Below are 14734 nucleotides of genomic sequence, written 5' to 3' on the forward strand. Positions count from 1 at the left end.
TAGGAGGAACAGATGTGTTGAGTATAGGGCTAACGGGAGGACTTTGAATAGTGTGGAGGAGCAGAGGGATCTAGGTGTATGTGTACATAGATCCCTGAAAGTTGGGAATCAAGTAGATAAGGTTGTTAAGAAGGCATACGGTGTCTTGGCGTTCATTGGTAGGGGGATTGAATTTAGGAGTCGCAGCGTCATGTTGCAACTGTACACAACTCTGGTGCGGCCGCACTTGGAGTACTGTGTGCAGTTCTGGTCTCCACATTACAGGAAGGACGTGGAGGCTTTGGAGAGGGTGCAGAGGAGGTTTACTAGGATGTTGCCTGGTATGGAGGGGAGGTCCTATGAGGAGAGACTGAGGGATTTGGGGTTGTTTTCGCTGGAAAGAAGGAGGCTAAGAGGGGACCTTATTGGAATGTATAAGATGATTAGAGGTTTAGATAGGGTGGATAGTGATAGCCTTTTTCCTCGGATGGAGAAAGCCAGCACGAGGGGGCATGGCTTTAAATTAAGGGGGGGTAGTTATAGGATGGATGTCAGGGGTTGGTTCTTTACCCAGAGGGTGGTGAGGGACTGGAATGCCCTGCCTGCTGCAGTTGTAAATGCGCCTAGTTTGGGGGCGTTTAAGAGATCTGTGGATAGGTTTATGGACGAAAAGGGATTGGTTTAGATTAGTGGGTCAGTGTTTTTTTTTTAAAAAACTGGTCGGCGCAACATCGTGGGCCGAAGGGCCTGTTCTGCGCTGTAATGTTCTATGTTCTATGCTTTGGGACATCCTTTCTTGCAACGTATCAGGTAGACAGTGTTGGCTGAGTTGCAAGTGTATTTACCGTGTACCTGGTGGATGGTATTCTCACGTGTGATGATGGTATCCATGTCGATGATCCGGCATGTCTTGCAGAGGTTGCTGTGGCAAGGTTGTGTGGTGTTGTGGTCACTGTTTTCCTGAAGACTGGGTAGTTTGCTGCGAACAATGGTCTGTTTGAGGTTGTGTGGTTGTCTGAAGGCAAGAAGTGGGGGTGTGGGGATGGCCCTGGCGAGATGTTCGTCTTCATCAATGATATGTTGAAGACTCCGGAGAAGATGTCGTAGCTTCTCCGCTCCAGGGAAGTACACAGGTTCTTCATGCACAGGTTCGAACAAGACTTCTTCACTGTACAGAATCTTCAACCGATGCTATATACTAGATACATCAGTGACATTTTCTTCCTTTGGCCTCATGGTGAACAATCACTGAAACAACTATATGATGTCGTAGCTTCTCCGCTCCAGGGAAGTACTGGACGACGAAGGGTACTCTGTCCACTGTGTCCCACGCTTGTCTTCTGAGGAGATCGGTGCGGTTTTTCGCTGTGGCACATCGGAACTGTCGCTCTGTGAGTCGAGCGCTGTATCCTGTTCTTAAGAGGGCATCTTTCAGCGTCTGGAGGTGTCTGTCACGATCCTCCTCATCTGAGCAAATCCTGTGTATACGGAGGGCTTGTCCATAGGGAATGGCTTCTTTAACATGTTTAGGGTGGAAGCTGGAGAAGTGGAGCATTGTGAGATTGTCTGTGGGCTTGCGGTATAGTGAGGTGCTGAGGTGACCGTCCTTAATGGAGATGCGTGTGTCCAAGAATGCAACTGATTCTGGGGAATAGTCCATGGTGAGTCTGATGGTGGGGTGGAATTTGTTGATATCATCATATAGTTGTTTCACTGATTGTTCACCATGAGGCCAAAGGAAGAAAATGTCATCGATGTATCTAGTATATAGCATCGGTTGAAGATTCTGTGCAGTGAAGAAGTCTTTTTCGAACCTGTGCATGAAGAACCTGTGTACTTCCCTGGAGCGGAGAAGCTACGACATCTTCTCCGGAGTCTTCAACATATCATTGTTGAAGACGAACATCTCGCCAGGGCCATCCCCACACCCCCACTTCTTGCCTTCAGACAACCACACAACCTCAAACAGACCATTGTTCGCAGCAAACTACCCAGTCTTCAGGAGAACAGTGACCACAACACCACACAACCTTGTCACAGCAACCTCTGCAAGACATGCCGGATCATCGACATGGATACCATCATCACACGTGAGAATACCATTCACCAGGTACACGGTAAATACACTTGCAACTCAGCCAACATTGTCTACCTGATACGTTGCAAGAAAAGATGTCCCAAAGCATGGTACGTTGGGGAGACCATGCAGACGCTACGACAACGCATGAATGAACATCGCTCGACAATCACCAGGCAAGACTGTTCCCTTCCTGTTGGCGAACACTTCAGTGATCACGGGCATTCAGCCTCTGACCTTCGGGTAAGTGTTCTCAAAGGCGGCCTTCACGACACACGACAGCGCAGAGTCGCTGAGCAGAGACTGATAGCCAAGTTCCGCACACATGAGGACGGTCTCAACAGGAATCTTGGGTTCATGTCACACTATCTGTAACCCCTGTGACTTGCCTGGGTTTGCAAAACCTCACTCACTGTGCTGTCTGGAGACAATACACATCTCTTTAACCTGTGATCAGTGCTCCTTCCACTCACATTGTCGGCCACTTTAGGACTTGAACAGCAGGTTAGGTGTAAAGATTTGCATTCTAATCCGTAATCTGTAAACTGTCTGTGCTTTATATGCTCTGTCTGAGGCCAGAACTCTCCATTCACCTGACGAAGAGGGAAACCTCGAAAGCTTGTGCGTTTACTATCAAATAAATCGGTTGGACTAAAACCTGGTGTTGTCAGACTTTTTACTGTGTTTTCCCAAGCTCGTCCCCAGCCACTATGCTTATTGATCTATTGTTTTGATCCTTACCCCCCCCCCCACATTAGTTTAAACCCACCCAACCACACTAGCAAAACTCCCAGCCAGGATATTCATGCTCTTCCAGTTTACGTGTAACCCACCCTCCTTGTACAGGTGCCATGCTCTCTTGAAGACTTCCCAGTGATCCACGAATTTGAAACCCTCCCTCCTGCACCAGTCCTTTAGCCACGTGATATATAGCACTTTGAGTCATTTTATTGCTTTAAATACAAATATAAGTTGTTGTATTTGACGAAGAGTAGTGTAATTCACCAAGTATCCTGAATAACATTGCTTCTCAACCTATGTTATGTAAAACCTGTTCACTGATTAATCCACCTTGCTATTCTTTGTCAGACCTTACTGTGCTCAAATTGGCTGCTCCCTTTGTCAACATAAGAATGACTACATTTCAAAAGTAATTTGTTGACTGTTCTTTGGGACATCCTGTGGATGCCTATAGAAATGCAAAGGAATCTGTTCTCTCAAACAATTGTAATTACTGCTGACAGAGCTTTATTTTCGTAGTGTTTCCTTTTTATTTGACAGCATGATGTTGAATATTGATATTCACCAACTGACAATTTGATTAATACTTTCATACAATCTAAGTATTTTATAAGGGAGGGAGGAGAACAGTAATTGGGATGAAATGGAAGAAAGAACAAAATCCAAGTAACGAAAGCAAAATACTGCTGATAATGGAATCTGAAACAAAAATAGAAAATGTTTCAAAATGCTTAGGGACCTTATTAAAGAAAGGAGATAGATCGTTCAAGGGAGTGTCATAGACACTAGGGAAGTTGTGGCTGTGGAGGATTAAAAGCAATGAACATAAGAAATAGAAGCAGGAGTAGGCCACCTAGCCCTTTGAGCCTGCCCCGCCATTCAATAAGATCATGGCTGATCTGTCGTGGCTCAGTTCCACATTCCCGCCCTCTCCCCATAACCCTTAATCCCCTCTCTTATCAAAAACCCATCAACCCGCGTCTTAAAAATATTTAGCGAGGTAGCCTCCACCACTTCAATGGGCAGAGAATTCCAGAGATTCACCACCCTTTGAGTGAAGAAGTTCCTCCTCAACTCTGTTCTAAACCGCCTTAATACTGGTGGAGAGAATACTGTAGAAGATCATTTGCATGAAGGGAGGGATATTGAAAGATTTGCAGAACAAGGATCGTCATTGCTTCGGGAACAGGATGCCATGGAGGATGGGAAGAGCAAAGATGATGGGTGGCATTGCATCCAGCCATAGATTTCTGAATTGACGAGAAGGCAATTGAAGGCATTTGAAAAATAATTTGAAGTCGTAGCATGTATGTTGCATTTTTCACTGAGTACAATAGATTACTTTTGGAGTGTGGTCACTGTTGTAATGTTGAAATGGGCAGCCAATCTTTGTTTAGCATGACCCCACTACAGTAATGTGATAGGCAGATCACCTGTTGTTGCAACATTGGTAATAGGGTAATTATGGGCCCTGACACCAGGGAATATCCTTCCCATCACTTCTTCCAACATACTGCTAGATGTTTTACATCTGTCTGGAGGGCAGTCTTTCTAGATTGGTCTCGTCTGTCGGACAGTACTTTTGTTAATGCAGCATTCCCTTGGTACTGCACTGTGTCAACCTAGAAAATGTGCTCAAATGCCACATGCAAGTCTTGAACCCTCTGCTTTCTGAGTGCTATACTATCTGGACCACGGCAAACGCACTGAAGTTTTGTTAAGAGTCAGAGGACATGGTGGACTAAATGGACAGCTTTCTACAGATGAAATATTGACTCTGAAGAAGTCTTCCTTAAAAAACAGGACAGGAGATCACCATATGGCCCTTTGAGCCTGCTCTGCCATTTAATATGATCGTTACTGATCCTCTATTGTAACACTTGTATTCTCCCCACACCCCTTGACATGTTTAGAGTAGAGACATCTGTCTGCTCCCTTCTTAAATATGTTCAGTGAGTTTTCTTCCACAGCCCTCTGCGTGAATAAGTTTCTCTTCATCTCAGTCTTAAATGGCTGATACTTGAGACTGTAAGCCCCTTGTTCCAGATTCCCCAACCAGAGGAAACAACATCCCTGCATCCAATCTGCCCAACCCTGTCAGAATTTTGCACGTATCAATTCTATCCCCTCTCTTTCCAATGAATACAGGCCCTGTTGACCAATTTCTCCTCATTCAGCAATCCTCCCATCCAAAAACCAGTCTTCTCAGTGGCAAGTCTTTCTAGATAAGGTGACCAAAGCTGTACACGCTACTTCAGATATGGTCTTACTAAGGCTCTGTATAGCTGCAATAATGTGGAGATGCTGGTGTTAGACTGGGGTAAGCACAGTAAGAAGCTTCTTACTGTAGCTGCGATAAGACATCTCTGCTCCAGTCTTTTGCAACAAAGGCCAAAATACCAGTTGCTTTCCTAGCTGCTTGTTGTACCTGCATGCTTGCTTTCAGTGACTGATGTACGAGGGCAAATAGTCTCCTTGTACGTTAACATTTCCCAATCTATCACCATCCAAATAATAACAGAAAATGCTGGATAGCTCAGCAGGTTTGGCAACACCTTATAGAGTCAGAGGTATATAGAAATCCATCATCAAAGAAGAAATAGCAAGACACCTAGAAAAGAATGGTTTGATCAAGCAGACGCAGCATGGATTTGTTAAGGGGAAGTCGTGTTTAACGAATTTATTGGATTTCTATGAAGATGTGACTAGTGCGGTAGACAGAGGGGAACCGGTGGATGTGGTGTTTTTAGATTTCCAGAAGGCATTCGATAAGGTGCCTCACAAAAGGTTGCTGCAGAAGATTAGGGTACACAGAGTGGGGGGTAAAGTGTTAGCGTGGATTGAGGATTCGTTATCTAACAGAAAGCAGAGTGTTGGAATGAATGGGTGCTTTTCTGCTTGGCAGTTGGTGACTAGTGGAGTGCTGCAGGGATCGGTGCTGGGGCCTCAACTGTTTACCATTTACGTAGACAATCTGGAGGAGGGGGCTGAGTGTAGGGTAACAAAATTTGCTGATGACACAAGGATGAGTGGAAAAGCAAATTGTGTGGGGGGCGTGGAAAGTCTGCAGAAAGATCTGGATAGGCTGAGTGAGTGGGCGAGGACCTGGCAGGTGGAGTATAACATTAGCAAATGTGAGGTTGTCCACTTTGGTAGAAATAATAGTAGGAGGGATTAGTATTTAAAGGGTGAAAAGCTGCAGCGTGCTACAGTGCAGAGGGACCTGGGGGTCATTGTGCACGAATCGCAAAAACTCAGTCTGCAGGTGATCAAGAAGGCGAATGGAATGTTGGCCTTTATAGCGAGGGGGATAGAATATAAAAGCAGGGAGGTCTTGCTGCAATGCAACTACACAGGGCACTGATGAGGCTGCAACTGGAGTACTGTGTGCAGTTTTGGTCCCCTTATTTGCGAAAGCATATATTGGCCTTGGAGGGAGTACAGAGAAGGTTCACCAGGCTGATACTGGATATGAGGGGGTTAGCTTATGAAGAGAGATTGAATAGACTGGGCCTGTACTCGTTAGAGTTTAGAAGGCTGAGGGGGGATCTTATAGAGACTTACAAGATAATGAAGGGACTAGATAGGGTAGAACATAGAACATTACAGCGCAGAACAGGCCCTTTGGCCCACGATGTTGCGCCGACCAGTTAAAAAACAATGACCCACTAATCTAAACCAATCCCTTTTCGTCCATAAACCTATCCATGGATCTCTTAAACGCCCCCAAACTAGGCGCATTTACAACTGCAGCAGGCAGGGCATTCCAATCCCTCACCACCCTCTGGGTAAAGAACCTACCCCTGACATCCGTCCTATAACTACCCCCCCTTAATTTAAAGCCATGCCCCCTTGTGCTAGCTTTCTCCATCCGAGGAAAAAGGCTTATCACTATCCACCCTATCTAAACCTCTAATCATCTTATATGTTTCAATAAGATCCCCTCTTAGCCGCCTTCTTTCTAGCGAAAACAACCCCAAATCCCTCAGTCTCTCCTCATATGACCTCCGCTCCATACCAGGCAACATCCTGGTAAACCTCCTCTGCACCGTCTCCAAAGCCTCCACATCCTTCCTGTAATGTGGGGACCAGAACTGCATACAGTACTCCAAGTGCGGCCGCACCAGAGTTGTGTACAGTTGCAACATGAGGTAGAGGTGGAGAGATTCTTCCCGCTTAGAAAGGAAAACAGAACTAGAGGGCACAGCCTCAAAATAAGGGGGGGTGCAGTTTAGAACGGAGTTGAGGAAGAACTTCTTCACTCAAAGGGTGGTGAATCTCTGGAATTCTCTGCCCGTTGAAGTGGTGGAGGCTACCTCGTTGAATATATTTAAGTCACGGGTAGATAGATTTCTGATAGACAAGGGAATTAAGGGTTACGGGGAGAAAGCGGGAAAGTGGAACTGATCCACTTCAGATCAGCCATGATCTTATTGATTGGCGGGGCAGGCTCGAAGGGCTAGATGGCCTACTCCTGCTCCTATTTCTTACGTTCTTAGGTTTTTATAGTGTGGAAAGAGGCTTTTCACCCCAATTTGTCTATGCCACCCTTTTTTTTAAATCACAAAGCCTGTTGCCTGCATTTGGCCCACATCCCTCTATATCATCCTACCCACGTAACTCTCTAAATGCTTTTCAAAAGACAAAATTGTACAACCTCTACTACTATCTCTAGCAGCTTGTTCCAGACACACCACCCTCTGTGAAAAAGTTGCCCCTCTGGATGGAACCTTTGAGTATCTGTCTCTTCTTAAACCTATGCCCTCTAGCTTTCAATTCTGCTACCTTTGGGAGAAGATGTTGACTATGCTCTCATTATTTTATAGACCTCCTACAAGATCACAGCTAAGCCTCCTATGCTCCAAGGAAAAGAGTCCCAGTCTATCCAGCCTCTCCTTATAACCTAGCAGGAGTTTTTTGAAGTGATAGTCACTTCTCTCTCTCTGGAGAAAGATGTGCCTACCACTTTGAAAAAGACTCATTTATTCCTACTCTGTTTCCTGTATGCTAATCAATTGTCAGCCTGTTATATATGTTACCCTCAACCTCATCTTTCGAATTTTGCACATTAACCTAAAAGTATCCTGCTTTTGCCTCCTTTTATAATGGACTCTCTGAATTCGAAGCATTAACATTGTTTCTCTGTTCATGGATACTGCCAGAGGTGCTGGGTTTTCCAGCCTTTTCTGTTTTATTTATGAAAAACTGCAATCTTGGGAGCTGGTTGGTTATGGTAGCGGCGTAACAGCATATGGCAGACCAGTGGCCTAGAAGGCAATGGCCTAGTGGTATTAGCACTAGATTATTAATCCAGAAACTCAGCTAATGTTCTGGGGACCAGGTTCGAAACCTGCCACGGCAACTGATGGAATTTGAATTCAATAAAACAAAAAGTTGGAATTACGAATCTACTGATGACCATGAAACCATTGTCACTTTTTGGAAAAACCCATCTGGTTCTATAATGTCCTTTAGGGAAGGAAATCTGCTGTCCTTACCTAATCTGGCCTACATGTGACTCCAGAACTGCACAAATGTGGTTGACTCTGAACTGCCCTCTGGCAACTAGGGATGGGCAAGAAATGCTGGCCAGCCAGCACCGCCCATGTCCTACAAATGAATAATAAAAATAAGTAGAGGTAATATACTATGTGGTTCAACCCGGGTGGACAGCTGAACGTAATAGAATCAGAGGCATATAGGAATCAGTGGGAATTGGAAAAAGGCCACTTTGATTTAGCATCTTTGAAGTGAAAGAAATTTCAATTCACTTGGGCCTTCATGTTAATGAACTGGATATGCTGAGAAGTGCATTGATGGCACAGTGAACATGATGGGGAATATAAAGAGAGGATTTCACAGCAGGTCTTGAATGGCAGTGCAGCAGTTGGAGGGAATGGGCATATTCCCCTCAGAGACAGGCACATGAAACTGCTTTTCTTGAATGCACCTGTTCTGATGTCTTTAACTCTTGAACATTAATTTTTACCCAAGATTTGATGTGATGAAGCTGCAGGAAGCTTTCGATTCGAAATTGATTGTTCAGAGAGCCTTATTGGTTTTCACTACAATTGTAGAGTTCGAGTTTGATCATTTGTGAACTGTGCTAAGAGAATGTGCTTTGACGAAGACTTCGGTTGACTTAGAATGAACAGTTTATGATCAACAAGTTATTGCTAAACTATTCAATTTGTTAATGCTCTCCCTTTCTTTCAGGTGCCCATATTATTAACACAGCTTCCTGGCGTGAAGGTCAGAAGCTGGTGAAGATGGTTCTGGGACCTGTTCCTAAGATGGTGTTGGAAAATGAGGTGGTTCCCAATCCAAGAGCTGGGAGAGAGAGGAGTGCCAAGCCAAGTGAGTAGTTGATCAAAGCTTAAACCTTCTGTATCAGCTGTTGTTCTTGAATATGTTGACCCATGCCAATAAATAGAGTGGAATCTGCTGACCTTTAATTGGGTGGTCACTAACTTGTGTGCATGGAATGCTGTGATTAGCCTTGTCAATAGTGCATGAGCCTACATGAGATGCTGATAACCATGTTTAGCGGTGTTAATTTTAGGAATGAGATACATTTAGAATATACTTAAACCAAAATGCCCAACATATTTATTCTCAGTTGTTGTTTACGGTTACCGATCCTCCAATTCGCATTTTTCATGGGAATCTTAAGTTCTTTCTGTAAGGTTGAACTCTTTACATTTTCCACTCTCCCCAAACAGCATGCAAAGCCTATGATGTTTGTTAGCCTACATTTAATCATTTAAAAGCTTAATTAAAACCTTGACACTTGAGATATCTGCCACTCATGAAATTCTATAAATTGTAAAGATCTAGGTTAATGCAGCATTTGAAGGCGTTGTATTGATATTTCTGAGAAGTGAGCCATTTTGTTCAGGTTTTAGGAATGGAAAAAGGGCATGAATTCCAATGAAGCTTATTCTATTAGTAATGCAACCCAGTTACCTGGTGCCTTACTGTTACTGAAGTCTGATTAGAGGTGCATCTCTCAGCCTCTTGAACACGTCAGTGAGCTTCTATCATTACTTGCTTCACTAGCTTGAAAACAAGTTTCATCTGACTTATTTTCTTATTCCTCGTTGTCAGCTATGTCCCCTGATATTTGAACACTTCAACACAGTGAACAGTATATGATGGTGGCACAGTGGTTATCATTGCTGCCTCACAGCACCAAAGACCTGTGTTCGATTCCTGGCTTGGTTCACTATTTGTGCAGAGTCTGCATGTTCTCCCCATGTCCAAAAAAACTAATTGATATAGTACGTAGTTGAGCTGATCGTGTGACACTTTAATACTTACCTTATGGAGCAGAGATGGCCATACCTGTAAGGGACACCTCTACTGGGGCAGCAGGCTGAGTTTAAAAAATAAATTCAGGAGTAACTTCACAGAAAAACCGTAAATTCATTGGTTGATGAGAAACTACAATTAGGAATTGTGTTTAAAAAGCTAAAACTAGAATATTGCATCATTTATAAAGAAACAACTCGATTTCAGTAAGGAATGCTAGCAATAGGGAAGTAAAGTTAAAATGTAATAAGACAATAAAGTAAACAAAGTAAGGTAAAGTTAGAAAGTGGAGCCAGGGAGGAAAAAGTGCGACAGTGAGACTGGAATTAGAGCTGGGAGTATAAAAGAGCAAGGGAAAGAGTGAAGTTGAGAGTGCACTGCTAGCTTGGACTTTAGAGATCCTGAGGTGATTTCAGGATTCAAAAGTGACCGAGGGGCAAGTGGAAGCAGCTGATTGGATGGGTGTTAAGATAAGTATTTAATACTTTGTTGCTTATAGTTTGTAAAGTCTTTATTCGGTGTTTTATAGTTTGTAGTAATCATAGAAAAAAATCATAGAAACCCTACAGTACAGAAAGAGGCCATTCAGCCATCGGGTCTGCACTGACCACAATCCCACCCAGGCCGTACCCCCATATCTGTACATATTTTATGCACTAATCCTGTAACCTATGCATCTACAGTCTATTTAGCATGGCCAATCAACTTAACTCGCACATCTTTGGACTGTGGGAGGAAACCAGAGCACCCGGACGAAACCCACACAGACACGAGGAAAATGTGCAAACTTCACACAGACAGTGACCCAAGCCTGGAATCTAACCCAGGCCCCTGGTGCTGTGAAGCAGCAGTGCTAACCACTGCTACTGTGCTGCCCTAAAGTAAGAAGATTATTTGATTTTGAGTATCTTGGGTGGCAGGCAAAAGGCAGGGAATTATGGGCCGGTTAGTTTAACGTCTGTTGTAGGTAAAATGTTAGAATCCGTCATCAAGGAGGAAATAGCAAGGCATCTTGAGGGGAATTGCTTGATAGAGCAGACGCAGCACGGTTTCATTAAGGGGAAGTCATGTCTGACCAATTTATTGGAGTTCTATGAGGATGTGTCTAGGGCGGTGGATAGAGGAGAGTTGGTAGATGTGGTCTTTCTTGATTTTCAGAAGGTGTTTGACAAGGTACCTCACAAGAGGTTATTGCAGAAGGTAAGAGGGCATGGAGTCGGGGGTAGGGTGTTAGCGTGGATAGAGGATTGGTTGTCAAATAGGAGGCAGAGAGTGGGGGTTAATGGGTGCTATTCAGATTGGCGGTTGGTGACAAGTGGAGTGCCCCAGGGGTCGGTGCTGGGGCCTCAGCTTTTTACCATTTATAGAGATGATCTGGAGGAGGGAACCGAGTGTAGGGTGTCGAAATTTGCTGATGACACCAAGATTGGGGGAACGGCAAATTGTGCAGAGGGTGTGGAGAGTCTGCAGAAGGATCTAGATAGGCTGGGCGAATGGGCCAGGAACTGGCAAATGGAATTTAATGTTGGCAAGTGCGAGGTGGTCCACTTTGGTAGGAATAATGGTAGGAAGGACTATTACTTACGTGGCGAAAAACTGCAGCAGGCGACGGTGCAGAGGGACCTCGGGGTCCTTGTGCATGAGTCGCAAAAACCCAGCCTGCAGGTGCATCAGGAACATCCTCCCTGCATCTACTCTGGCTCATCCTGTTTGAATTTTATAAATCCCCATGAGATTGCCTCATTTGTCTGAACTCCAGCAAAAACAATCCTGACTTGGTCAACCTGCCCTCATACATCAGACCTGCCATCCCCAGAATCGGCCTGGTAAACCTTTCCTGCACTTGTTTGAGAACAAGAACATACATCCTCAGAAAAGGAGACCAAAACTGCACACAATGTTCCTGGTGTGGCCTCACCAAGACCCTGTATAATTGCAATAACACATCCCTGCTAGTGTACTTGAAACTACTCGCAATGAAGACAAACATACTATTTGCCTTCTTAACGCCTTCAATACCTTCTCTACCTTCAGCGACTGGTGCACAAGAAAACCCAGGTCCTGCTGCATACCTGCCTCTCCCAATTTACAGCCATTCATGTGCTGCCTTGTTTTGCTTCCAAAGTGAATAACCTCATATTTATTCAAATAATACTGCATCTGCCATTGATTTGCTCATTCACTCAATCTGTCCAGATCATGCTGACAGATCTCTGCATCCTCGTCACAGTTCACCCTCCCACCCAACTTGGTATCAGCTGCAAACTTTGAGATGTCACATTTTGTTCCCTCATCCAAGTCAGTAACATATGTTGTGAATTGCTGGGGTCCCAGCACTGACCTCTGTGGTATCCCAATAGTTACTGCCTGCCAATTTGCAAAGGGCCCATTAATTTCTACTCTTTGTTTCTTCTCTACCAACCAGTTTTCTGTTCATCTCAACAGACGTCCCCCAGTTCCCAAGCACTTTAATCTTGCACAATAATCTCTTATGCAGGTCTTTGTCTGTTTGGACTTCCAGAAAGCGTTTGACATTGATTGGTTCCCTCTGATCCATTGTACTCATTACATCTTCAAAGAATTCCAACAGATCCATCAAGCATGATTTCTATATCATAAATCCATGCTGACTCTGTCTTCTCCTGCCACTGCTTTCTAAATGCTGTGCTATAAAATCCTTGATAATGGATTCGAGAATTTTGCCCACTATTGATGTTAGGCTTTCTGGTGTGTAGTTTCCTGTTTTCTCTCTACCCCTCTTTTTCGATATTGGATTGGCATTAGCTACCCTCCAATCTGCAGGGACTGTTGCAGAATCCTGGAAGATGACCACCAATGCATCCATTATTTCTAGAGCCGCTTCCTTAAGTACTCTGGGATGTAGATTAATAGGCCTTGGGGATTTATCCACCTTCAATCCCATCAATATTTCCAGCACCATTTTTCTACTTATATTGGTCTTCCTCAGTTGTTCTCTCTCACTACATCTTGCGTTCTCCAACCTTTCCGGTATCTGATTTGTGTTCTTATTTGTGAAGACAACAAATGTATTCTTTGGTAGTGATGTCAGGATTAATACCAGTGCCACATGCTAGTCAGAGTAGAAATATCAGGATGTATCAGATGAATATGTGGTTGAAGAGATGGTATGAGGGAAAGAGTTTCAGATTCCTCGGACATTCAGACCAGTTCATGGTGAGAATCAAACAGGGCCATAGTGAAAAATAATTGGAATGGGAGAAGGTATGTTAAAAAGACAAAACTTGAGACTTTGTGTCTTAATGTGTGGAGCATTCACAAGAAAGTGGACAAAATAATCATACAAATAGATGCAAAAGAGTATGATTGTAGCCTGGATTACAGAGACAAGACTGCAGGGTGATCAGGGATGGGAACTGAACATCTGGGGTGTTCAGTATTTAGGAAGGACAAACAAAAAGGAAAAGGTGGTTACAGGTTCTTTGCTAATTAAAGAGAAAGCTATTGCAGTAGTGAGGAAGAATATTAACTCTGATTTCTCCCCCTCCCCTCCCCCCCCCAACCCTAGAGGATGAATTCCTGGATTGTATACGGATTGGTTTTCTGGACCAATACATTGAGGAACCAGCTAGAGAACAGGCGTTGTGTAATGAGAAAGGATTTAATGGCAATCAAATTGTGCGAGGCTCTTGGTGATGAACAGCCATAATGTGATATAATCCTTCATCAAAATGGAGAGTGACATTGTTACTGCTGAGACCAGGTTCCTGAATTTAAATAAAGGAAACTGATTGTATGCGACATGAGTTGGCTAGGATGGATTGTGTAACGTTGCTTGAAGGGATGATGGTGGATAGGCAAAGGGTGGAGGAGTAGGGGGTGGGGAGGATCTCTTTGAAACCTGTAAAATTCTGGAAACTAGATAGGATAGATGCAAGAAGGATGTGTCCAGTGGTGGGGGAGTCAGAACGAGGGGTCACTTTCTGGGATGTGGGATAAACCATGTAGGACTGAGATGAGGAGAAATTACTTCAACCAGAGAGGGGTGAGTCTGGGGAATTCTCTACCACAGGAAGTAGTGGAGGCCAAAATGTATGTTTTCAAGAAGAAGTTAGATATAGCTTGCGTGGTAAAGCCATCAAAGGATATGGGAGGAAATTGAGACCAGGCTAATGAATTGGATGAGCAGCCATTTTCATTATGACACATAATGGTCAAGTCCTGTTTTCTATGTTTCTGTTTTATATCTTGCCAACCTGAAAGTGACCCATTTATAACTAATGTGTTTCCTGTTAACTAACTAATTTCCTGTCCACGGTAATATGTTAGCCTAAACACAATGAGCTCTATATTGTGTGCAATATTGTACACATCTCTAGGTGACAATCACAGTTTGAAACCAGGACTAAACCAGAGACCTTCCAGATCTGTATTCTGCAATACATTTCCAGCCCATTGAACCAGCACAGCTCACAGTTGCAGTGCCTCATAGCAACTGTGAAGCTAATAAGAGACCCCTTATACATGTGCAAAAGGTACAGCAACTTTGGGTGAGGAGCAGATGCACAGTTAAAATATCCAAATACTCATGTCCGAAATGCATTGCTGTGCTACTAACTTCATGAAAATGGCTCCTTGCTGCTTGCA

At 43.9% G+C, this 14734-nt stretch overlaps 1 protein-coding gene across 6 annotated transcripts in view; it reads left to right on the forward strand.

Moving 5' to 3' along the window:
* cep350 (centrosomal protein 350) overlaps nucleotides 1-14734 on the forward strand; it is a 243456-nt gene that overhangs the window by 80659 nt on the left and 148063 nt on the right. For all 6 annotated transcript variants that reach the window (XM_080195995.1, XM_080195999.1, XM_080196000.1 and 3 more), the window contains exon 9: nucleotides 9014-9154. In XM_080195995.1, coding sequence (XP_080052121.1) covers nucleotides 9014-9154 — 141 coding nt within the window. The remainder of the gene's footprint in view (nucleotides 1-9013; nucleotides 9155-14734) is intronic.

This window comes from Carcharhinus amblyrhynchos, chromosome 9 (assembly GCF_965287045.1).
Source record: "Carcharhinus amblyrhynchos chromosome 9, sCarAmb.v2.hapA, whole genome shotgun sequence".
Lineage (NCBI taxonomy): Eukaryota > Metazoa > Chordata > Chondrichthyes > Carcharhiniformes > Carcharhinidae > Carcharhinus > Carcharhinus amblyrhynchos.